General features: G+C 40.6%; 2 protein-coding genes across 2 annotated transcripts in view; one reads left to right on the forward strand and one right to left on the reverse strand.

The window, feature by feature from the left end:
• Window positions 1–2,756: 2,756 nt before the first annotated feature.
• Window positions 2,757–5,513, forward strand: rdh14b (retinol dehydrogenase 14b). The gene is made up of 2 exons (XM_031322042.2): window positions 2,757–3,346; window positions 4,516–5,513. Exons 1-2 carry the CDS (start codon window positions 2,993–2,995, stop codon window positions 5,131–5,133), a joined length of 972 nt encoding a protein of 323 aa, XP_031177902.1. The 5' UTR covers window positions 2,757–2,992; the 3' UTR covers window positions 5,134–5,513.
• A 1,704-nt stretch (window positions 5,514–7,217) lies between these two features.
• si:dkey-174m14.3 (uncharacterized protein LOC563117 homolog) overlaps window positions 7,218–24,467 on the reverse strand; it is a 28,162-nt gene continuing 10,912 nt past the window's right edge. Inside the window, exons 3-7 of the mRNA XM_031322041.2 lie at window positions 19,185–19,346; window positions 16,521–16,587; window positions 13,991–14,098; window positions 13,503–13,583; window positions 7,218–9,540 (exon numbers count right to left, since the gene is read on the reverse strand). Of these exons, the coding sequence (XP_031177901.2) occupies window positions 8,113–9,540; window positions 13,503–13,583; window positions 13,991–14,098; window positions 16,521–16,587; window positions 19,185–19,346 (1,846 nt within the window). The 3' untranslated portion in view covers window positions 7,218–8,112. The remainder of the gene's footprint in view (window positions 9,541–13,502; window positions 13,584–13,990; window positions 14,099–16,520; window positions 16,588–19,184; window positions 19,347–24,467) is intronic.

Below are 24,467 nucleotides of genomic sequence, written 5' to 3' on the forward strand. Positions count from 1 at the left end.
CGTAGAGACTAAAGCTGCTCCTTTTACTGTACAGTTAATTAAAGGGGACTGTCCAGACATGGTAAACTAATAAACTAAACTAAACAATATATGGGCTGAAGGGGACATTTATTTCCAGCCACTTCCCCAGTTCTAGTCCTAGTTTCCACTTCATCTGACCAGGGGTCTTTAAGCTAAGAAGGATTCAGAGAAAAGTGAATAGCTTATTAACTGAGTGAATTACTTGAAATAAAAACAAAAAAAACAATACCAGTATTTCAGTGTGGCATGAATGATATCCACTGCATTGATACACGTATATGAGCACATTTGCTGATGTTATCATTCAGCAACCAATAGGCTATATCAAGTGTAGGCTATATAACCACTTTGAATGTCTTGGCTTTGTTAGGTTCTTGGAAGTTGAGGACCCAAAGGCAGAGAGCAGGCAGGCAGGCAGGACATGGCTTGAGTTCAGGAATTTTTTAATCACAGCACAGAGGCAGGAAAAACCACAGGAACAAAATAGCTCAGAAAAACTCACACAGGGACACAGGGACGCAGCGCACAGACACAAACACTAACATACACATACAATGATCTGACACAGGACAAGGGGAACACAAAGACTAAATACACAGGGTAACGAGTAAACGCAAGACAGGTGACACCAGGGCTGGGGAACAGGTGGAGCACATCAGACAATCACACCGGCGGGAAAACACAAAGTAAAGCTAGACAAGACAAGACAGAAAACAGACTATCAAAATAAAACAGGAAACAGGAACAACAGACAGGAAACATGAAATAAACTAAACACAGAGACTTGACACAAGATACAGCGACACAACAGGGAACAGAAATATACAGAATAATTACACAAAAAAACAGAAAATGTACAAAACCATAACAGGCTTGTGTTCAGCCAAAGGGCACTCAAATGTCAGTAGGCTAAATAGTACGGTGGCCGACAGGGGCAAACGCCCTGCAACTTAAGAAAACACACGCAAATAGACAAAACACAAGCAAATTAAGAAAACAACTTTATTAATTTGACAACACATGCGCAGCATTCAGCAAACGCGCTGCAAATACACACAACACAACCAAATAGATAAACGCGCTGCAAATATGAAACGATGCAAAAAGAAAAGCACACAAACCCCAAAAACAAATGCAACAAAAAAACGCTGCATCCAGATTACACAACGGAAGTTCTCCAGGCCTCTAGAGGGAGTGGAACAGCTGGATTTTCGACCGTTATTAACCGATATTAAATTCATATTATTATTATTATTATTATTATTATTATTATTATTATTAATAACATAATATATTATTAATATACAGTCTATGCTCCCGTCTCATGCCCTCCCGGCTGGTGCTGTCCCTGAGCTTCGGCTTTTCAAAATAAAAGCTCGCGTCTGGTCCGCTATGTGTTTGTACTTTGGTGTTTTGGATGTTTGTGAACTAAACAGTACGGCAATCATGCTAATGAATACAATAACTTTTTCAGCAGATGTCTTACTTACAACATGTTGGAGTTAGCAAAGCAGTTTTGTGTTTATATGTGCGGGCGGGATTTATTCAGTTTGATAAATCCCACGGTTAATTGGCTGGTTTACTAACAGGGAGGGACTATGAATCCTGTCTGTTTTTTGTATTTCAAGAGCGAATTGCTCCACAATATGAAAACAGATTGATCACTTATTTTGTTGGTAACCGTTGTTGTATAATGACAATATTACACTTGAGGAGGCCTACACTTTCGGACCTCGAAATTAAACCCTCTCATGTGGCTTAAACAAACGTCAACGTTAAACGCTGATGCAGTTTTAAATGTTTTATCACCACGAGTTTACAGACGTCTCTGCTGATTGAGTATCAGCTGGGACCTGAGCCGAGACACACCCACCAAACGAGAGCTGAATGCTGCGCATGTGTTGTCAAATTAATGAAGTTGTTTTTCTTTTTGCATCGCTTCTTTTTTCGGGGTTTGCGTGCTTTTCTTTTTGCATCGTTTCATATTTGCAGAGCGTTTATGTATTTGGTAGTGTTGTGGTATTTGCAGCGCGTTTGCTGAATGCTGCACATGTGTTGTCAAATTAATAAAGTTGTTTTCTTAATTTGCTTGTGTTTTGTCTATTTGCGTGTGTTTTCTTAAGTTGCAGGGCGTTTGCCCCTGTCGGCCACCGTAGTCGGCCACCGTAAAAATAGGCTACAATGAGCTTTTTTTCCTTCACCACAAATGGGTGAAGTCGGAAAAAATACAAGGAAACACCAGCAATAGATAGATAGATAGATAGATAGATAGATAGATAGATAGATAGATAGATAGATAGGCCTACTTCTCTAAATTACCTGAACTTTTGAGAGTTTGCTTAGGCTACTACAAATTACAAATCATATTCTGCATAATTTCCACTACACTATCTGTGCCACAGAAGATGGCCTACAAGGCACTTGTTCAGAGCAAAATAGCCAATTAGACCACCTTGTTGCCCTAATTTTGTGTTCATATATCGCCATCTAGTGTTCAGTGTAGGCTACATAATTTACAAAGGGCAGATATGGGTAGACTGGCTATAAAAAGTAATCGAACTAGTATTCACTACAAGCTCCGTTTAAAAAAGTAAGCTGCCTATAACTCCGACAGCCTATCCCTTGTAGCCTATATTCGATTAGCTGAACGTTTTTAAAACAGGTGTAACGCAATATTTACAATAACGTGTAGTTCGGTTACGAAAATATCCCGGAAGTGGAATCTCGGTAGCTTAGTCTAGAATCTTAATACATCAGCTACATTTCTGCTTTGCGACCGTAGACCTTAAACTGTTTGCTTTCACTCCGCTTGTTTAATTAAAGGCATGTGTTAGTTATGCAAACATAGAAATATTATATACCCACGATATATAATTGACACATTTGACAAATTAGCATATGAAGTACTTCCGGGGTGACCGTGCCACCGAGAGATCTTGTCCCTGCCGGTCTGTCACCGAACCCCGCTCTCATGTCCGCTGCGGTGGTAGTAGCCGCTGTTGTCGGCGGTGGGGTACTGCTCCTCATGCGTCGTTTGTTCCCCCGGCAGAAAGCTATGAAGTTGCTCCGGTATCCGGCCGACACTATGCGAGGAAAGACTGTCATCGTGACCGGGGCTAACTGCGGGATAGGGAAGGCCCTGGCCGGGGAGCTGCTGAAGCTCCATGCCCGGGTCATCATGGCCTGCCGGGACCAGCGGAGCGCCGAGGAGGCAGCTAAGGACATCAAGAAACAAGCGGGACCAGAGCAGGGGGAGGTGGTAATCAAACACCTGGACCTCGCTTCTCTTAGATCAGTTCGACAATTTTGTGAGGAAATTAAAAAGGTAAGTGATGGGGTTGGGAAGTTAGCCACCGTTTCTCCAGCTGACAGGGAGACAGTTTGTTTACTAGATACCGACCAGTTTAGGCTTTTAAATGACTGATGTCTAGTTCATTCTAGCTATTGTCATGTCCAATACAATGGAAAGCATTTCATGTAGGCTACTTTAGCTGCAAGGGGACTGTCCGTGGTGCTGAACTTCAGTATTGCCCCTTAACACACAAACATTAGTTTGATCACCTATTTGATTATAACTTATAATCAAATAGGTGATCAGACTATTCGCATCCTTATAATTTATAAGGATGAGAGAGTCCGACAGCATAGCTAAAAGGTTGCTCCCTTGGCAGAATAGTATTATCTATTTTTTTCGTAAGATGTAACGTAACTCTGTCACTTAAGCTGCGCCAACATCATTTGGAGGCATCATTCAGTACAAGTTAGATTTGTTTGATTTTGTTTTTGTTAAATTTTCTTAACTTAACTAGGGTTGCAACTAACAATGAATCAATTTGTGGTGTATTAAACACCAGAAAATAGTAACATAGTGGCTATCACAATTTCAAAAAGCCCAATGTAACATCTTCAAATATCTTGTTTTGTCCAAACAACAGTCTAAACCCCTAAACTATTCAATTTTACTATTTTGTAAGACAAAGAAAAGCAGGAAATTATTCCACTCGAAAACCTATATATAATATTTGTCCTTTTGGCTTAAACACACACACACACACACACACACACACACACACACACACACACACACACACACCTAGAAAATAATTTTAACTGCTTCTGCTTCCAAATGAGACTCTTTATATATCCATTATTTATTTATTTATCCATGCCTGTGTTATTATTTTAATAAAGTAATGAATTAGTGCTTTAACAAAGGCAGCCAGTTAAATTGCAAAGCTCTGTTAGGTAAGCATGTAAATGTTCAAAACAGCACTAGCATCACTTGTAAGACAAATGTAGAATACATCATCTGCTACAGGTGGCTAATTACAGGGATCACTACTACTTATATTTATATACAGTATATTACTAAAAGTAGCTTTGGATTTAACAAGGAAACATCTGAATCAATGTAAAGGTATTTTAGTCTTTGATGTAAGTTTTTAAGTCTGAATTGTGGAGTCTTAAATGCTTTAATTTTCTTTAACCATTTAGGAGGAATCCAGGATTGACGTGCTCATCAACAATGCAGGACTCTACCAGTGTCCCTACACTAAGACAGAGGATGGTTTTGAGATGCAGCTCGGTGTGAATCACCTGGGTCACTTCCTCCTCACTCACCTCCTGCTGGACCTCCTGAAGACTTCGGCTCCCAGTCGCATCGTCATTGTTTCCTCGAAGCTTTACAAGTACGGCCACATCAATTTTGACGACCTGAATAGTGAAAATAATTACGATAAGGCCTTCTGCTACAGTCAGAGCAAGTTGGCCAACCTACTGTTTACACTCGAACTGGCTCGTCAGCTGGAGGGCACAGGCGTCACAATCAACGCTCTCACCCCGGGCATCGTGAGGACCAGACTGGGCAGGCATGTTCAAATCCCTCTCCTGGCAAAGCCACTGTTCTACCTCGCTTCACTACTCTTTTTCAAGAGTCCATTGGAGGGGGCCCAGACTCCTCTCTATCTGGCCTGCTCCCCTGAGGTGGAGGGAGTGTCGGGGAAGTGTTTTGCTAATTGTGAGGAGGAAGAGCTGATGGCAAAAGCTACAGATGACCAGGCAGCCAAGAAACTGTGGGACATAAGCAGGAGGATGGTCGGACTCGCTAACTGAGCAGAGTCTCGTACTGTGGACGGTACTTCTCGGACAAACTACTTAATCTCTAGCAGCCCCACAGACATTGCTGTGCAGGAGATGGCTTGTGAAAAGACTGATTGCCATTTTGGGGCTACAATCAATAATTGAATGATATATTGTGCCAATGAAGTTTGTAAATTTGAGTACCGAGTGTGTATTTTGCAGTCCGTTAACCAGGGAATGTTTAAGTTTTACATTCAAAAATGTAAAAGTTATGGTTTAAACGAAGATGCATCGCTGTTTGAAATGATTTCTCCTTTCATCTACGTGCTCCGCAATAACTTCCCCTGTCTGAAGTCTTCATAATGTACATGTCTATGTGTAAAAAGCCAATAAAAATAACCTGGTTACCCGTATACATGGCAAAGAAATCTGTGTTCTCCTGAAGAAATGTAGCTGGGGAAATCATGTTTCTTTAATCCTATTACCCGTTTGGTAAAAGGGTTTCTATCAGAAAATCAGATTACTGCAGAAAGCCATAACCTGGTTACTTAAGTGCATGTAGAACATCCACATAAAGTTAGGACTTTTTGGCTTCACTGAAAGACACTCAGGAAGGTAAAGTAATTTAAAACAGTGAAGGAAATTCAGAAACATTTCAGTGCAAACAGACTAAATAATTAGTTGTATCCAGCAAACGTGGTCAGTCTTGTTTATGAATGAAAAATCTAGATAGCACCTTGCTCTCTTCCTTGTCTTCCTTTATGCCAGTGATTTGCACACACATCAACATCAAACTCATCTCCCTCTTTGCATCCATCAAAGCCAAGCTGAGTTATCACCTCCTCCATTGTGAGGTCACATTATTGCTTGTGCTGTACAATTCCTCAGAAAAGCATATCTTAAGCATATTTTAGCTATTCTACTTGAATGCTAAATTTGTGCATACTTTAGCTTGTATTTTGCAGTGTAAAAAAAGAAGAGGTGGGCAGCTGTTAATCTACTTTCCCTCTGTGATGTGTTTGAAGTGTAAATAACTTCTGCTGTGTCTGGAGGAGATTTAACAATAAGGTTGACAATGCAGATCAGTGAGATGCTGCTGCGCTGTAGCTCCCTCCTGTGTATGGATTACTGTCTCTCACCTTCGCAGGAAGGACTGGAAGAAGGTATAGCAATAAATAAATGTAAAATTCAGATGCATAAGAATAAATACAAGTCCATTTCTGAAATCACTGCCCCATACAGTATATGATGATAAAACAACAACAGTTTGCTAAGAATGCTGAATATAGGGAGTGGGCTAAATTTAGGCCCGCAGCTAACAGTTATCGATTAATCTGCGGATTATTGTCATTGTTTGGTCTATGGATGTCAGAAAATACAAAAAATCACAATCATAATTTCCTAAAGAAATCAAAATGTCTTGTTTTGTCCAATTAACATCCAAAGATATTCACTTTACAACAGAGAAAAGTCTTAAATCTGAGAGACTGAGACACTAATTGATTAATTAGCTAATTGTTTTTGAGCTATTGCAATATATTGACCTAAAAAGAGTTGGATCATCAGGTTTCTGGCACAATTTATGAAACTTCACAAAAGTGGAATTTATTCTAGTATATATATAGCTTTACATTGTAAGGTGTAGTTGTTATTTTCCCCACTGCATATGTAATATAAGCATGACACTTCATCATATCTGTTGTATCATACAACAGAAGAGCAATTACTGCCACGTGTTGGGGATGAGCTGTTATTTAGTGTGTTTTATATCACAAAAACTCACAGCGTAAGTAGTAATTTCTTGATGATTCTTTAGAACACAAAAATAAACTTCCTTTCTGTTTTGAGTTTGCTGATCTTGGCCAAAATCCATCTCTACAAACCTATTTTTAAATGCACAACAGTGATAAAGCAGGGCTTGGTAGTGACTCAGCAGACGCGCACCACATGGCTGCAGCAATGTGAGTTTGAGTGATGAAGGGTTCGGTTCAATCACTCGACTTGAATCAGCAGACATGTAATTATCTTAAAATAGCACACGATCATATGCGACTGTACTTAAAAGTGCATTTCAAATCCGGCTACATTTAAACAATAAAGGAAGTCTTGGGAGCATGTATGTATAACTTGTGCTTTATTAGCTGAACAAAACAACCCAAATATATAAACATGCATTGTCGTCAAAAAAACAGGGTTACAGTGGCTTGATGGGGTGTGGGCATCCAAAACTGAGGTAGAATGGGGGCAGGAAAACCTCTCCATGGGATATAGAAGAGCAAAAATAGAATAAATACTGACTGCTAAGACAGATCTCAAAACGTTCCATCAATAACAATTATAACATACCCACCGATACTGTCAAATTCAATCAACGGAAGAAAAACATTTCTCATTTAAGTAATGAATTGATTTTGTTGTCTTCCAATGTTCACATTTAAATCCTCACAAGGCCAACACTGTTTCAGTCCATTAAAAATAATGACTGAATCTATGTGCAGTTTATACAGGCGTCAATTCTCAATTAAAATACCTCTCTGAGTTTTCGAATATAGGATTGGTTTTTAATTTATATACAAGTTTTTAGAAGATTTGCATTTTGTCTGATTGTTTTGGATGTATTTCTTGCTGACAACTAGATTCAAAATATATGACTCAAACTTTAGTTACAAGTATATAATTATACATTTGTAATTTAAATACATACACATTCTTAGAAATGTTATGAGCCGCTTGAGCTCCTCTCCTCCCATTGCCCCACATCCAACTCTTACAACGTGACTTACTTGTTCAGGGCAATTGTAGTGTAAACTGTTGCCATCCAGTGCCATACGATCAAAGCTTTTAAATAATCAGCAATAGTTCCATGTTCATGATACTGAATTATTTGGCCCCTGGCTGCTATTTAAACCATTTTCTATTAAAATGATCGTCCCAACAGAAGGGTGTAGCTAGACATACCAGGGCCTTGCCTCTAGTGTCCTATCAAAGAATAAACCTGGATGGAAAAGCCCTTCAGTTCAGAAGTGTTCCATAAAGTTGGGCCTTGGTCAGACTGTCTTTCCTGGAAAGTCCCAGGGAGCCAAATTTTTGGTTGTACGGAGGAGGAGGGGGTGGGACGGGTGGTGGTGACTGGCTCGCCTGCTGTGCAGGCAGGTTGTGCATTTCCACTTGGTAGTGCTGCAGTTCTGCAGCCATCTCCAAGGACCTCTGGTTCAGAGACTCGGTGGAGCTGTTAGGACTGGGGTCTACATAATCTGTGCTCTGGCCGCCAGCTGCCATGTTACCCTCCCTTTCTTTGGAGCTCCCTGAGTGGTAGAGGCTGTGCTCCGACCCCTGGCTGTCCTCGGCCCGGTAAAGGTGGGCTTGGCTATGCGCCTGCCGCAGCCCTGGACTGCATTCGGGGCTGGGGCTGGTGCCTACCCACACTGGGTCCATGGCAGGGTCCATGACACCTGCTCCGTGATGGTAATAATCAGCGCCCTCCTGGAAGCTGCTGTAGAGCGGGCCAAGTCGGATCTTGGAAGGCCGGACGGAGAAGTGCTGCTCTGAGAAACTGTAAGGTGAAGCCCGGCCTGGGCTGCGGTAGGTGTGGGCACTTAAGTCCTCCACACTAAGTTGTCTCCATCGGCCAATCAGCTCCTCTTCCTCGGGGGCTAATGTGCTGCCTCGACGACTGTCTCCGTAGGCAACACTTGGGGATGAAGAGGGAGGGAGCGGCTCATAGGGCTCGCTGAAACAGGAGGACATGGTGCGGCTGTAGACAGGCGAGCTGCCGTTCTGGTGGTGGCTCAACTCCGTCTGCTGGAAGGGATGAGCGTTGGCAAAGCCTCGTGGACTGTCTCTCTCCCAGGATGAGTCACTCTTTCTCTCATAGTCCCCTGCATCTCTCCATTCCATGTAGAGGGAATGGTGGTGCGGGGAGGATGCTGCACTGCTGGGCGGGCCGTTGCCTTTGTCTTCAGAGCCCCCTCCGCTGAAGCTGGAGTAGGAGCTGGAGCCTGCACCCAGTGTGGCAGGGAACTTAGCAAAGTGCTCCTGGGAGAAGCCAGCCCTCAACCCCACCGAGCCCTCCTCTGGGTTGCTGTCGGTGGAGTTTTGGGGCCCATATAGCAGCTTCCTCTGACCGTGGAGGTCCATGCTAGGCCTCCGCTCGCGGTGCCGGTCTTCAGGGCAGTACAGGGCCGTGTCGCTACTGTACAGGTCAGATTTGTAGGCTGCGCGCAGCCCCAGCCGCTCTCCCGGTCCCAAGCTCTCCAAGATAAAAGCATGGTCCTGAGTTTGGGGGCTGGGGGAGCGGGAAGCCTGGCTGCTGCTGCAGGCCTCGTCTGGCTTTTCAAGCACTTTGCCAATGAGAGAGGCCGGGACAGAGTCGGAGTAGGTGTGACAGAGAGGACCCTCCTCCATGTGCATGGTCAGTCGCTCCTGAAAATCAGCAGGCAGCTAGAAGTGTCAGAGAAAAAAGAAGGGCAGGAAGATACATGTAATACAAGTGTCACTGCTCCAACAGATGGAGCTGTAATGTAGCATGAGCTCATTACTTGCACTGATGATGATTGTTTGAGGATGGCTTTGCAAACTACAACATTTAAAGGCTTTGAAATTCTCATAGAATATTCTAAGCACCTTATTCTATTTAGTGTTAAACACTTTTTGAACAGTGTACACTCTATTGCACTACAAAAAACTCCTTGGACTGTTGGATGTGGTCTTGGTCGCAATCTCTGTACAATATCAATTTGCCAGATTGTGCAGTGAATGTGTGGTGAATCGTAGCTCTACAATGTAAATAGAATAGTATATGAAAGCAGAGACACATCATCAGCTGACGTCATGCTCTTATGTTTTGAAAATGCAGCTCTACAAGCTTTTCTTCTTTGCCAGACTCCCACAAGCATCTTTTTCATTACTTACTTGCTGGATCTTATTAATTTACTTATTTTACTGGGTGATAAATATCACATTTACATATGCAAGTGGCCCAACTTTAATTTGTTTCTAGTTGATGGATTTATTTTAGAACTTTATATCTAAGACTAACAGAAAACTAAAACACTGTATATTGATATTCCTATTTACTTAGCTCCTATCTAATTTTTTTCTTGACAGTATGCACGTCTCGTGCATGCTTTGGTTGTTGTTCCATTTCTTGTTCTGTAAGTTGCTTTTGTATTTTTCGTATTGCTTAGTAAAAGCTGCAGCAAAGAAAAAACATTCTTTTTGTTTTGCCTCCATCCTTTTGGTTTGTGAGTGTTTCTTTTTGAAACTTTCTTCACAAACAGTGCTTACAAAATATCGTGTGGGCCGTTTATTCGTTTTGGATGGTTTGTAGACATGGGTCGTAGTCAAATTGTGAGAAATTGGTCCTAAATTTCTGAAACTGTCAGTATTTTGCCGCAGGTTTTCTTTGGTCGGTGGACGTGTCTCACAGTGCAATCGAGGACAACCTTTTTGGATCGATCCAAATCGCACATTGAAGGGGCCTTAACATGAAAACTCTGTATTGCATAAATACTCAATAAATGTATATTGGTAGAAATATATGTATCTCATACTACAGTGTAATTTCTTAATAAAATGTATTTTAGTTTCTGTTCCTGTGCTGCAGTATGTGTGTCAGTATGTCACGTAGTACAGTAGTATGTATGTCACCACAACAAACACATCTGCATTTATCTGACTTTATATGGAGCTCCATAACTTTACTAGAATAATTGTCATTGTGTCCTTTTCAGTGACAAGAGCCTAACAAAGGGAAGTAAATATATGTGAAAATAAAGGCAAACTAAGTCATCTTTCTTGGAAAAGAAAGACACTATCTTCTGAACATTTCTAAAAAAAAAAAAGCCTTTGTCCACTATCTATGCCTCTCCATAGCAACAAGCATTAAACCAACTGCAGCACATCATCAACAGGAATCTAGTCAGTTGTTCCTAATTGGCAATGAGAGGCGAGCTAAACTTTTTAGATAGTGTGAAGACTAACATGAAAAGACATTTAATCATAACAGTTTTTATTACAACTGACTAAATGTCACTTAATTACCGTTCACACATTTTTCATTTGGGCTTCTTTTGAACAGGATCACGATTAGCTTTTATGTAGCGTATAGAAATCCAAGCCCAATCATTTTATACCCTGGTACTATCTGGTTGTTTGTTTTGTAGCAAAACAAATGACTGAAGCACTTCAGTAGGCGCTGAAAAGCTACTGCACTCCTCAAAATGCTGCAGCACTATTCATCAATATGCTTTCGATTAGCTCCCACCCACAGGAGATATGGACATACACAGAGTGCATGTATAGCCTCTGACCCCCATTATGTTTGGCAGTGAGCCTGCATAACAGTTTTTCACTCTATAAAAAAACGCTATACTGTGTACAGCAAGTGTGTGTCTGTGTTTGTGTGTAGGGGAATATTTTATGAGCCTTATGCAATCAAATGCCGTGCATTGATATTTCCATTCAGCCATATGGGAAAAAACGTGGAGAGGCATTCTTTTGATTTGCCAGCTTTGAAGCCACCCTTGTCAAATGGGCGAGGCACAAAGCCCAGGGCTGATGCAGCAGAAAGTGGCGCCAAGCTGGCCTGGTGTTAAAACACACATGCAACTATTTTCACAGGCAACAGCAGGATAGCATGATGAGGCTGCAGTGTGCTCTAAATTTACATTTTTGCTGTTTTAGCTCCTTGAACAGTTAGCTGTCCCTGACATTTGTGCACAATTTGCCTTGAAGTAGTTTCTGTTGTTCTTCATGCTTAATCATTGTAAAAACAATTACATGATTACTAAACCCCGGTGCAGTATAATTATACTCAGACTGAGCTGCATATTGAGTGACAGGCAGAGAAAGACTTGCGAATCCTGGTTTATTTTAGACTACTGTCTCACGGATCGGTGCAAACATTATATTTTTTAAACTGTTACTTTTCATATCAAAGCCTGCATGTAATTTCAGTTCACTTCCAAAAGGATTAAATAAGAGGAAAAGCAAAGGTGATGGAAGTGCTCAGATATTTAGTTTAGTAAAAATAGCAATACAACAGTGGAGAAATACTCTGTTACAAGTGAATGTCCTGCATTTAAAATAACAGAAATATAAGTAAAAGTACAAGTAGTATTAGTAGTAGTATTAGAATCAACATTAAGTTAAAAAGTACTAAAAGTTAAAGTACTCATAATGCAGAATGGCCCATTTCAAAACAACATATATTATATATTTGTTTTTTAATTATTGATGCATTAATATGTAAGTATTAATGTTGCAGCTGGTAGTATAGTAAATAGAACATGGTTTCCCTCAGAAATGTAGTGGAGTAGAAGCATAAAGTTGCATAAAATACAAATACAAATACCTTTAAATCATTTGTAAGTATAGTACTTGAGTAAATGTACTTACAAGTGATTACTTTCCATCACTGGTTTATGTTGGCAATTTGTACATTTTAAATAATATTTATCTCGCTTGACATACAATAAATGGAGAAATGTAAAAGAGGAAAAGATATATTTAATGAAAAGCAAAGCTTTAAACCTTAATAAGTAAGTGACTGTTGAATTTGGGACAGAATTATTACTATAATAATAGTATTTACATTAATCTACATGAAATATAATGTTGTAATAATTTCAATAGAATACTGTAGGTAAATATAAATGAGCAAAAACATTTTCGCTTTTTATTTTTCGCGTAACCACACTCGAATGGCACATATAACATATCATTTTCCATTCACCCATGACCATATAAATCGTAACTTTCAAGGCATAACTTTTCATAAAGTAAATAATAATATGTCTAGACTGTATCTTTTCTCAGGTAGCATGTTAAGCGGTGTTAAATTAGCTACCAACTTTTTCAAACCTCTTTCACTTCTCTCAGTTGAAGGTTATTTTGCCAGAAAACAGCTTCACTTCTCTACTCTCCGGCCTTGGTGCAGTGACCTACAGCAGTCACCGCTCCACCATGTCTTGTCTCTTATCTCTTCTGCCTCACAAAAGGGCAGGATGACCTTCAGTTATAGTCGATACAGCACATTTTCTTGCCCGTCTTTATGTCATGAGCTGAAAATTCATCTTAATGCTGCTCAAGACACCTCACTCACATCTTCTCTTCCTTCACAAATCACAGCTATTTACCTGGCTACCGTTGTATTGAAAGATTCAGTGCAAATTGAATTTCAGGGCAAGAAGGTTACCCCTGGTTGCTTGTAAAGTAAAAATGTAAATGTACTCTTCTGTTACACTCTGTTAAACTTCTAGGGATTTGATGTGACCAAATTGACGGAACAAGGAAAAAAACCTGTCTATTTAGAAAATGTGCACTAAATTCAACACAACAAAATTAACATTTGAGCTTGATTACAAGACTGAATGCCATGTAACAGTCAGTGTAGGTCTCACCTCCGAGAGCTGCGCCCTGTAAAGAGATTTGTTGCACTGGAGAAGCTGAGCAGCCAGGTTACAGTCCTTCCTGTACACGTCCTATGGAGACACAATGAGAAGACAATAAATAACATTAGGGATGGGTATTCACTAGTGTTGGCGTGTATTTGCATCATCCCCACTGATTATTCCAACCACCGGAAACTTACTCTGCCTGCTTTGCTTTGAAAAATGAAAATCAGCTGCAAAACGTCACCTTTTTTTGTGCAGAATTATGAAGGTTATTAAGTATAAAAGTGTCTCTCAAATCTCGTGTTTCATGAGTTGTTCTATGACAACCTTAGCCAAGAATGACAAAAACAAGTATCTTGAAAGTATCTTGTTATAACGAGGAAAATTAATTGTAAGGACAAAATTAAACAGTTTTGTTTAAGGCAGGTTAACAAAGGTGGAGCTACTTTGCTTTATTTTGTTCTCTAAAGATGATAATATAACAAGGCTCTTACATTGTCTTCTCGTAGCTTATCGATGGTGAGTTTTGCCTCCATCAGGTGGTTGTTGAGAACGATGATCTCTCTGCTCAGGGCTCGCTTCTCATCGTCGTGGTGCTGAGACTGACAACAAGAGAGCGGTTTATAGAAATTACTGGAAAGAAGACTTGGATTTTCATATTGATTTGCAAAGTTTTCTGTCTACACACAACACTCATTCACTTTTTAGAGATTCCTAATCAATCAAATCCATTACGGTAATTCACAACACTGAGCACATACTGTATGCCATGACCTGTCTATGTCCACTTACTTACTTAGGCCTTTGTGTTCTCTGAGGAACATAAACCATAGACGAAAGCTCTCTATCCTCTCTGGTCTTGTGTCTTTCGATTCAGTTGCTGCCATGACAGCCCCTCAGCCTTAATCTCTTGTTCTGTGCTTCTTCTCCAGGTGGTTCAAGGTCTTCCTCTCGCCTTGTGGGTTCCATGTTAATGCCTGCATGGCGATGGATTGATTGATTTTTTTTTTTTAGTGTGTGCCCTATCCAGCTTCACAGTTTCAAATTTCTATGGGTTATTGCTTGGTGCACGCCCACAGGTTGGTGTTGGTGATGGTGTCTGGCCAGTAGATTCCCAGGAGGCGTCGTGGCAGCGGTTGATGGATGTTTGTAGTTTGTCTGTATTCTGAGTATGTTGGTGGTAGTCTTCCATATTTCGGATCCGTAAAACTGAATGGATTTGATGTTTGAATTGTCTTTTGTCAAGGTTTATTATTAACATTTTGTCACTTAAAAGGATATTTTGCTGATTTAAATCCAGCTCTGTGTCATGTTTCTGTGGGCAGTGTGTTTAGATGAACGTTGTTTTGCTTCCCTCCATGGCGCCAGTGCAGCTGAGGTCTGCCAGGACCCCCCGGATGACACTAAACGCGATCTCAACAGACGTCGTCCAATCCAAGCTCCGTGCACTGGTACCACGGAGGGAATCCCCACACTGTTCATCTAAACACACTGCCCACACAAACATGACACAGAGCTGGATTTAAATCAGCAAAATATCTCTATAGGGTACTTTTTCCTCCAAATGAAACAGGATTCACTGACTTAAGATTAACTCAATTAAACACAAAACCAAAACATTTAAATAATACACAATTTAACCAAATTAACCTCCAAAATCGCATGTATATGAAGCTTTTAAAAAGCAGCTTTCAAAAGTTGGTACCCTGATAAATGTATAATATAAACTGCTTTTTTTTTCTCTGTATAAGATTATGTATTAGATTCTGGCTCTAAATATAAACACAGAATGGATACACTAAAGAAACACTAAGCAACTACCACACATTGAGAGTGTTTAAGTGGCAGCAAGAGATACTGTAGCTGGATTTTTTTGGTTCCTATGGGTAACCAAGAAACCATGACGTCGGTACACTGAGCAGTCCACAGAAAAAAATGTTCTTTTCTTGTTGGCTGATGGAAACATAGTCCAGGTTTTTCTCTGTGAAGCACTGCTGAAGTTGTATTGCTTACTGCCTTTTAAGCTGATTTCCTGCCAGTGTTTGAGGTTAGTATTATATGACAGCTATGATGAATTAAATGTGGCCTTGTGGCCAAACATTATGTCTTCACTCTTCAGGCTTTTCGGCTGTTGAACAGTGTAGCTGTGCGAGTAGAAGCACACTCAAACTATATAACTGTGTTAATCTGTCTTGTAATTACATTCTCTATAGTTGTGCAGAGCCACAGGTCAGATGGGTTTGTGGTACCTCTAGAGTAAACAAGCTTTATGATTACAGAGAGACTTACTCAGCTCCTCTTTCACCCTTGAGGAGGAAATACGTTAGATGAATGAATACCAGCTGATGGGAATGCTTCACGAGAATAAAAAAAAAGCTGTTGCTGTTTATTTAAAAAAAAAAAGAGACATATTTTCTTCTCACAAAAACCCGGATGACCCTCAGCTCCTTATTGACCTGGTACTTCACTGCTGTAGCGTCGTAATCATGACGAGGGCTGTGGTGATTATTATCTTGTGCTGTAACAAACCCATTCGCTGAGCTTTTCATCCGTCTATTCAACAGCTAAGAGACACCTGATTGTCATACAGTGTTCTCCAGCAGGCTTAGTTAATTGTATCTTTCCACCGGCAAAAGCAATGTCTGACAAATGAAGTGAGGTGCGGCGCACTGAGGAACAATGGGTTTGCTATCACTCTGCCATTGGAAGGAGGACAGCCAATTGTAATAGGCCATAATTAACGTCAGTGGTACCAACAGAAGGGCATATTCATATTCAAATTGGCTCTCCAAGTGTTCTGCACCATGTCTGAACCTCATGACTTACTTTATGCTTCTCTTTCTTCTGTGTCTGCAGTTACTTAAGTGTAAGCATTGGGAATTCATATGACTGGATACACCACACACAAACACACACACACACGCACGCACGCACACACGCACGCACACACACACACACACACACACACACACACACACACACACACACACACACACACACACACACACATGCATACACACTTACATTTCTGTGGATCTTTTCTTCCAGATCTTGGTTGATCCTCTGCAGTGCTGAGTAGCTGCTTTGTATTCTAAACGACACATTAACATTGACATTGTACACTTGCAGATAATAGTTTGTACGTACACATACAGTATACACTGTTGAGCAGCAGTCAGAGACCTCTCCAAACTGAACATAAGAATATCGGCAGGCTTAGCAATACACAAGTCAGGGCTAAATCGCATGCCACGGTTTCAGTTTGTAGTTGTTTTCACATCTCACTGACCTACCTCTTCTGATTTGATGATTAAGTAAATGTTTTATTCTGTTATTTGTGATCCAGAAGGCAGAGACATACTGTATAAAGGCCCAGACACACAGACCAGACGGCCGACCCTCGGCAGAAAAGGCAGTTGGACTGATCAGTCTACCCGAGTTGGTCAAAAAAGTGCCTCGAAACACACCAAAGCGACGAGACGTAATACGTCTCCATAACAGCAGGCGGCGCTAATCTGTATTGTCACCCAAAAATGAAAACCGTCAGCTGATTGGACGAACGCGTCATGTGGGTCTGGTTTCTCTGGAAATTCAAAGACAGACTGTTATGGCGGCTTGTTCAGAATATGATCTCATATTGTACTAAAATAGCTCACCGAAACGTGTTTCTGAAAACATTTTAAGCGAGAAATAGGCCGTGCAGTTGGTGAATCTGTCTTCATTTCAGATCGACAAAGGTCAGTTTAAAAGATGTTCGTCCGATTTTAAGAGACTCTAGTCTTTCATTCCCCTCCCCGTTTCCGGGTTAGCACTCTACCAATCAGATGGGTCATTTGAGTCTGACTGCCTGCAGTGCCTGCCCCACCGATTATACATGTCAAATCGACCAAAATGAAGGTGTGTAGTAGGCTTAAGGCAACATAATAGTGTGAATCACTCACTGCCAATGCCCAGTGGATCCCAACCTGGGGGTCCCAAAATAAATTTTAGGGGTTACAAAATTATTTTAAAAAATCTGTTACACAACATTTTGTTTACTTTTCTCACCAACTTAGTTTTTATTGCAACATTCGAGATACATGCACTTCTTCATGTTTCTAAAAACAAAAATCCCTCAAGTGAAACAGTACAGACTCTTTGATTCCAGTGCTCACAATTAAATGTATGTTAACTTTTTTAAGGGGTCACAAGATAAAGAAAAATATATGTTGTTGTCCAGGAGGTAAACAAAATAATATCAAATAATACAGTTTCACAAATTACCCAGATAATAAACAGCACTGCACAATGAGCTGATCTCTCTAAAACTTGAAACGTGATACCATTGACCTGTAAACTGCACTGTCATGGGTTGGATTATCTTAATCTGGGCTGTTTGTCTGAGACTACACAGAACACAACATATCTGCATCAATGGTCTCTATAAAATCTCTATAAAAATACTTTGAATAATAATTTGTGTCTGATATGATGTTTTCACAAACATATCTTAATCATATATAACTCTGTACAGTGATGGTCAAACAGCAGCAATTTGCGAAACACGTTTTTATTGGAGGGGGACTTTTATGGCACACCACAAGGTTCTGTTCTTGGTCCATAATTATTTAGATTCTTCATAACGATTCTCCATAACGTCACTGTCGGGCAGAAACCTCGTATCTTTCGTATATTATTATTTATTGTCATTTAAATTTTTTCCGTACATCAATGCTATTGGTCACACTTTATGTGTGTCTGTGGGTTTTACAAATATTTAAAAGGTGACGAGGAAATTTCATCTGACTTCGTCGAAAGAAAATAGCTCAATATGTTTTCAAATTAGCCATTTTTCATTTCCTGAAAAGCAACAGTTTTGGACATACAAGGTTTTCACCAGGCAGCGACAATAAGTAATTCACACTACACACTCCTGAACTTGTACCAAATGCTGACAAGACAACATTTGTTTCATTCATAAGATCCAACATTTATATGAAGAAATACTTATTTGGTATTCATACACTAAAGAGTAATGATACTTGGCTAGGATAGCAATTACTTTGATACTGTTTTATGTTACTGGTCTTTTTTTCCTTATAATCTACAGGGAAGTTTCCTAGATTGAATTTCACAATTTGGTACTAATTCTAAGAAAAATAGAGACAGAATGTGTCACTTGGTCTCTTTGTATTGCATGTTTCTCTTTAGATGACAGAAAAAAAATAGCTGGTCTGTGCTTGATTTTTGAGATTCTCATACTTCATTAGCAGCAAGAAAAGTATTGCATACTGTCCTTTATATTTAGGCTATAAGGGCCTCCTCCTAAAACCTCTACAGTATATTACATGTCTCCTCAATTTTAAAGCTGCTGTTCAGTGGACCAAAACGCAAGACTGGCTAACTTTAGATACCCATGGGTAAATACTGAGTTTTGAAAGTTCAGCGCAGCACTTCATAGCATATAAATGGAGTGAAAAACAAAGGATTTATAGCTTGAATGTCTCATCTCACTGGATCAATTTAAACTTTTAACTGTGGGCCTTTTTGGATAGGATTGTTTTGGATGCAGTTAGTATATACAGTATTCATGTGTCTGTCTGTTCATGTTTTCCCTGCTGTACACAGGTTTGTACGTAGGTATTTTGTATGTCTTGTGGATCTCAGCACTTCTTCCACCACTATGTTGTACAGTATGTATGCGCCTACCTGCGTAGTTTATCAGTAAACTTGTCCAGCTCCTCCTGTGCTCGCCGCAGCTCCGTCTCCAGGTACTGCCGCGTGGAGTCGAACTCACTCTGCAGCAGCTCCAGCTTGTGTGTCGTGTAGGAAAGCCTCTTCCGTAAATCCTCCTTTTGCTCCAGCAATGAGCTGCAGACACACACACAGCAGATGGTTGTGTTCAGGGCATATGGTGCAGGAAACAAGCTTGCAACTTGGGTATTTGCTTATCTAAATGGACTTATAGGGGTCTACATATCTTTTTAATGCACCCCTGAGCAGCCATGCAGCGTTGATGAGAACATCATGAGAGGGTGATAAAAGCAGAAAAGTTCAGTGAGAAAGTGCTTTGTATGAAGAAAACATGGGACCAAAACACAGATCTCTAATTAGGAATCCAGGCGGGGGTAAGCAAGGACACCAAGCTTTTTGAGTAATTTGAGCATTAGATCTCTTTTTCAGCATTAAAGCTCTGCAGCACATCACAGAAACCCAATCATCAGAGAGATTGGTCCCACCGAGAAAAAAAAGAGAGGGTGTAATCTGTGATGAAATATGAGCCAATGAACTCTAATACATCACATGAATAGAATGTGAAGGCTCAGATTTACGGAACAGCAATACCCCCCATATGTAATTCAGCCAGACAGCACAATGATGACTATTTTCAGAGTATGTGCATTACCTGGGTTTCAATCTAATAAAAGGGCAAGTGTGAGTGGGAAAAGAGGAAATGTCTGTTGCCGTGATGGATCTGAGTGTGCACGGCTGGGCTTAATGGACCCTGTATTGACGGACAGATGGAGGAAGGAGGGAAATGACTCTATCTGCAGCCGGATAACAGATTGCAGAGAGTGGATGGAGATGTGGTCACGTTGCTCTTTTCACTTCCTCTCTTTGCCTCTCTTTTAACAAGATCATAGATACACAATGTGGGGGCTGAGGAAGACTGAAACAAATATCAGGGACAGGTTCCTTTCAATGTTTTCAGGTCACTAAGTGGAGGTATTGTGCAGTTTCCAGCTCATTAATATGCATGATAAGAGCTACAGTTGGTAAGAATAAATATCAACTGTCTAGCCATTTCTCTGTAATTCTGTCTAAACTTTAGTCAAATGCTTTGTCTTGCAAACCACTTTAACTGGATTATATATTGTGGACAGTCACACAAACAACACAAAGGTATTACTGATATGAATTGATTCACAGACATAACACCAAACACACAATTCCCAATGGTATGTTAGGGGTTTGTTACATATGTAGTGTATAGAGTGCCATGCATTGGCTTGCGTTTCTTGTTTTCTCTTGCCTCTCTAGGTGATGTAAGCCCATGTGGGCTGGGCACCTTGATGATCAAATACAAAATATTCATTAACTCATTCATATGGTAGAGATGCAGCAGATATGTGCTACAGAAAGATACATTTCTCCGAGATGGAACTGCTCTAGAGGCAGGAATCTCATGAGCTGATTTTAATTTCAGTAAGCGGAGAATACTTTTTGGCTTTAAGTAATTATATCTAAACAACAAATTATACTATTTGTTTTGTTCTTTGTGTTCGGAAAACTACACATGAGCCATTTATGATTTGATACTCTATTATTAAGGGATGACTAAGTTTAGGCAACTAACATATCTTGGCTAAAGTGACTGTTAGAAGGAATATGAACAATGGCTTCAGCATTAGTTTCACAGGCTTTAATATAAAGGCACCACTCTCCTCCCTAAGAGGGTTTGTGACAGTATGACAACTAGAGGTGAAAAAATAATATTAATAATAGTAATACAATATAGAAAATACACTAAAGGGCATTTAAAATTAATTTAATTTGACCACAGTCCATATTAGGGTTGTTAGTTAGCTATTTTGTGCTTCTGAAATACTGTGATACTTTCTTTCATTTAAGTTTTTTTTTACTCAACCAAAGGAGCATTTCTTCCTTCAGCACAGCTCTGCAGCAAGAAATGTTTGTACAAATAAAGCTCCACTCACCACTAAATACAGCACTATAAAAGGCAAAATGATATGTCAATTAGAAATTAAAATTTTACTCTAGATCTGGAATCATTTTTTTTTTTCAGGTGCTTGCCATGATTTGACGTGGAAAGCTGCTGCATCTACAACCAAGTGAGTAAGTTAAACAATACCTGCCTACGGAGGGATTCAATGAATGTCTGAACTGACTGAAAGGCATTCAGTGCTGCATTACCCAGCAGCCCCCACCTCCTGCTTCTCTTTGATTGGCAGACATTAGCAGGGGAATACAGGTGTTTGTTGTTTGATAGATGATGAGTTTACGTGAAGTAGCTCCAGGGATGAAAAATCCCCATTAGTGACCTCCTCTGTGAACAGGAGCTGAGTCAGCCATAATAAGTGCTTTCATTCCGGTGAGATGAAATGACGAGGCAACATGACTTCTGGGCTTGGAGAGGCGGGATGAGGCTGCTTTAGCACCACTGGGCGACACCTCGTGGGTGGATGAACGGACAAACAGATAAAAACGAGGACGGATGAAAAGATGGCGTCTGAGAGTTACTGTCTTACCTCTTTTTTGGATGTTTGCCGCCATTTCGGGGGACTTTTAAGGCCGTTTTGCCAATGTATATCTTTTTCATGGTTTGTCTGTGTTCCTTCCCTCTCATGTGTTTATAGGGGTTGACCACAGGGAGCCGTCATGTGTGTTAGTTTCCCAAAGGACACCAGCTAAGTGTGGCCTGCAGAGTTACTGAGTGCTCTACCTGTGTTGACCCTGCCAAAAAAAGCAAACACACAGATTTGCAACTATTACTAAGTACTGTTCAACCAGGGATCCAGTTTGAAGGATAAAGTCGATATATTTTGCAGTGATAGCCATTTTGATGGCAGAATTCCCCACAGTTTTGTCCTTGGCAGGAAAAGAAAAGCTGAAACAGCATTAAACTCTGCACTTAATTCAGAGTAACAGACCATTTTGAAGCCCTTAAAAGGTTAAAATCCACCCTTGGTGATGAAGCTTTTGGGCTAATTTTAGGTTTTTTTTATGTGTCACACTGTGTTTTTTTCTGGCGAAGATACAGGGGAAGTGAAAATGAAAGTATCTAAGACATCAGTGGTAAATGTCAGGCTTTGGTCTCAGTCCTTCAGACTTAAAGAGCAAAGGCTTCTTTCTGTTTTGCAACAAAGTTCAACAATCATATGAGGATAAATCTACTGAGGTAGAGGCAGGATATATACCACAGCTTGCAATTTATGTGAGGTTAAATTACATTTTACAAGTTAGTTTTTAGTTTTTACTTAAATGCCGGTTTCCCACTCCATCAATTACACATTTGGGGAAAATGGTTTGTAATGTTAAAGCCCTTGAAAACAAATCAGAAGCATTTTTCTATAACATAACAATTTCATGACTAAATAAGCAACAATAAATGTTTAAAGTTCAGAAAAAAAAAAATCAGTAGGTATAATCTATTGAATTTTGACTGACAACTAAAACAACCAACCCCAAAACTGTCATCACATATCGATTTAAATGTTTCTGATTAGAACACGGAACAGCACAGTGAAAAACTTAAAAACAAATCTCTCATTTGAGATGACTAAAACTGGTCTAAATTTAGCAGAAATTATTTTTGTTTCAGCAAGAAGCTGACTGAAAAAATGTTTTCAGGGCCCTTAAAAAAAATGTATTTGTAGGTTTTATGCCTGTGTTTGTGTTCTCTTGCTGGACTCAACCCTGCTTCATATCACTGGTGTTTGATGAAAGGCCTTCGTGACAAGAAAATATCAGACTTATCAGTACAAACAAACATCCCTCAAACCCTTTTTGCAGACTTCATCTCTTCTATGTCCAAACACAAAAGACATGAACTGACACATCCTCCCAGTCTTGAATGAAAAGTTTGACAAGTCCAATGCACCACAGCTTCTTTTTCGAATATTTCTACCGTCCCCCCAATCTCGTGTGCCTCGATGGCGTCCACAGCACAGGTGCAGCTGTCAGCCTGAGGACAAATAGTGTATGTTATTGGATGAGACGGCCCGTCAAAGCTTGATCAAAGCTGTTCTGATCCGAGGGCTGAACTGAAAGGAAACAATGAAGGTGACTGCAGTGGGTTATAGCCAGGGAAAGCGCCACGTTTGATGTTGTATCCGTACATACTGTACATACGCATGAGTAAAAACCAGAGGACATACAGAAGAGAAACATGTTGATCCACTGGCACGCAGTTGTTGGGAGGTGATTTATGCCGCTGGCTGAGAAAGAGGGAGACATGTACTCCTCCAGATGGTGACAGCTCACCACCGCCACTGGAGCCTTCACTCCAGCTGCTCCCCTCTGAGTCATAGCACACCAGCTCTGGATGAGTGTGTGTGTGTGTGTGTGTAATAAGTGGTGGGTGTGAGCATGTTTGTGTGCATGTATGAGGCTCAGGTTTGTGTACATGTAGGTGCATACTTGTTTGCCTATATGCATGCATCTATACGTCTTTGCACTTGTGCATGAGTGTGTGTGTGTGTGTGTGTGTGTGTGTGTGTGTGTGTGCACCTGGATGTGTTTTTGTGTATGTGTGTGTGTTTGTGTGCTGCGGCATAAGCTGTGCCCATTCAATCCCCTATTTCAAAGAATGAAATAAACCAACAGTCTCTATCATAAAAGTCAAAATAAGGACAGCTGCTAGCGACACATCTCAGGCCACGTCAGGTGTCCGCTGTCAAACCGCCAACGCACAACAACTCTCCCTCCCTCGCTCATTCACTCGCTTGATTCTTCTTCCTTTAGCCCGATTCTTCACACTGCAGCAAAACCATAGACGGGGCTCGTTCAGATGGCGCTGCCTGCCACCCACTCGTGCCACGGTGACATTTGAGAGGAACTCAGTGCATTGAAAAGAAGAGGAAGGGGAGGTGGTAGAGGAGGAGGATAAGGACATTAAAGTTGGGGAATGGAGAAGAGGGAAAAGCAGGAAGCAGTTTGGGGGGGGGGGACGCCAGCCAGAGTAGTTGCAATTTAGTCAAAGACAGCAAAGAGAGAGAGAAGCATCACACAATTAGAGAGGAAAAGCAAACAGAGTGGGTGTGAAGTCTCCACTGAAAATCACAACTTCTCTTTCTCTTTCCTCTCCTCTTCTCCGGCTGTTCTGTCTGTCTGTTTCTCCCTTTCTGCCTTGCTGATCGCATCTACAATGCAGATAGGCTCTCAGGAAAAGCCCTTATAATAGGCCCAGACTTCAGCATTAGAGCAGGGGGACCCGAGTGGCTGACTCATCCAGCAGCAGCAGCAGAGGAA

Source organism: Sander lucioperca, chromosome 19, assembly GCF_008315115.2.
Source record: "Sander lucioperca isolate FBNREF2018 chromosome 19, SLUC_FBN_1.2, whole genome shotgun sequence".
In the NCBI taxonomy this organism is placed as follows: domain Eukaryota; kingdom Metazoa; phylum Chordata; class Actinopteri; order Perciformes; family Percidae; genus Sander; species Sander lucioperca.

Coding starts and splice junctions, on each gene's coding strand:
- rdh14b (XM_031322042.2), top strand. CDS start 2,993: ATGTCCGCTGCGGTGGTAGTAGCCGCTGTTGTCGGCGGTGGGGTACTG. Junction 3,347..4,515: donor TTTGTGAGGAAATTAAAAAG/GTAAGTGATGGG, acceptor TTAACCATTTAG/GAGGAATCCAGGATTGACGT.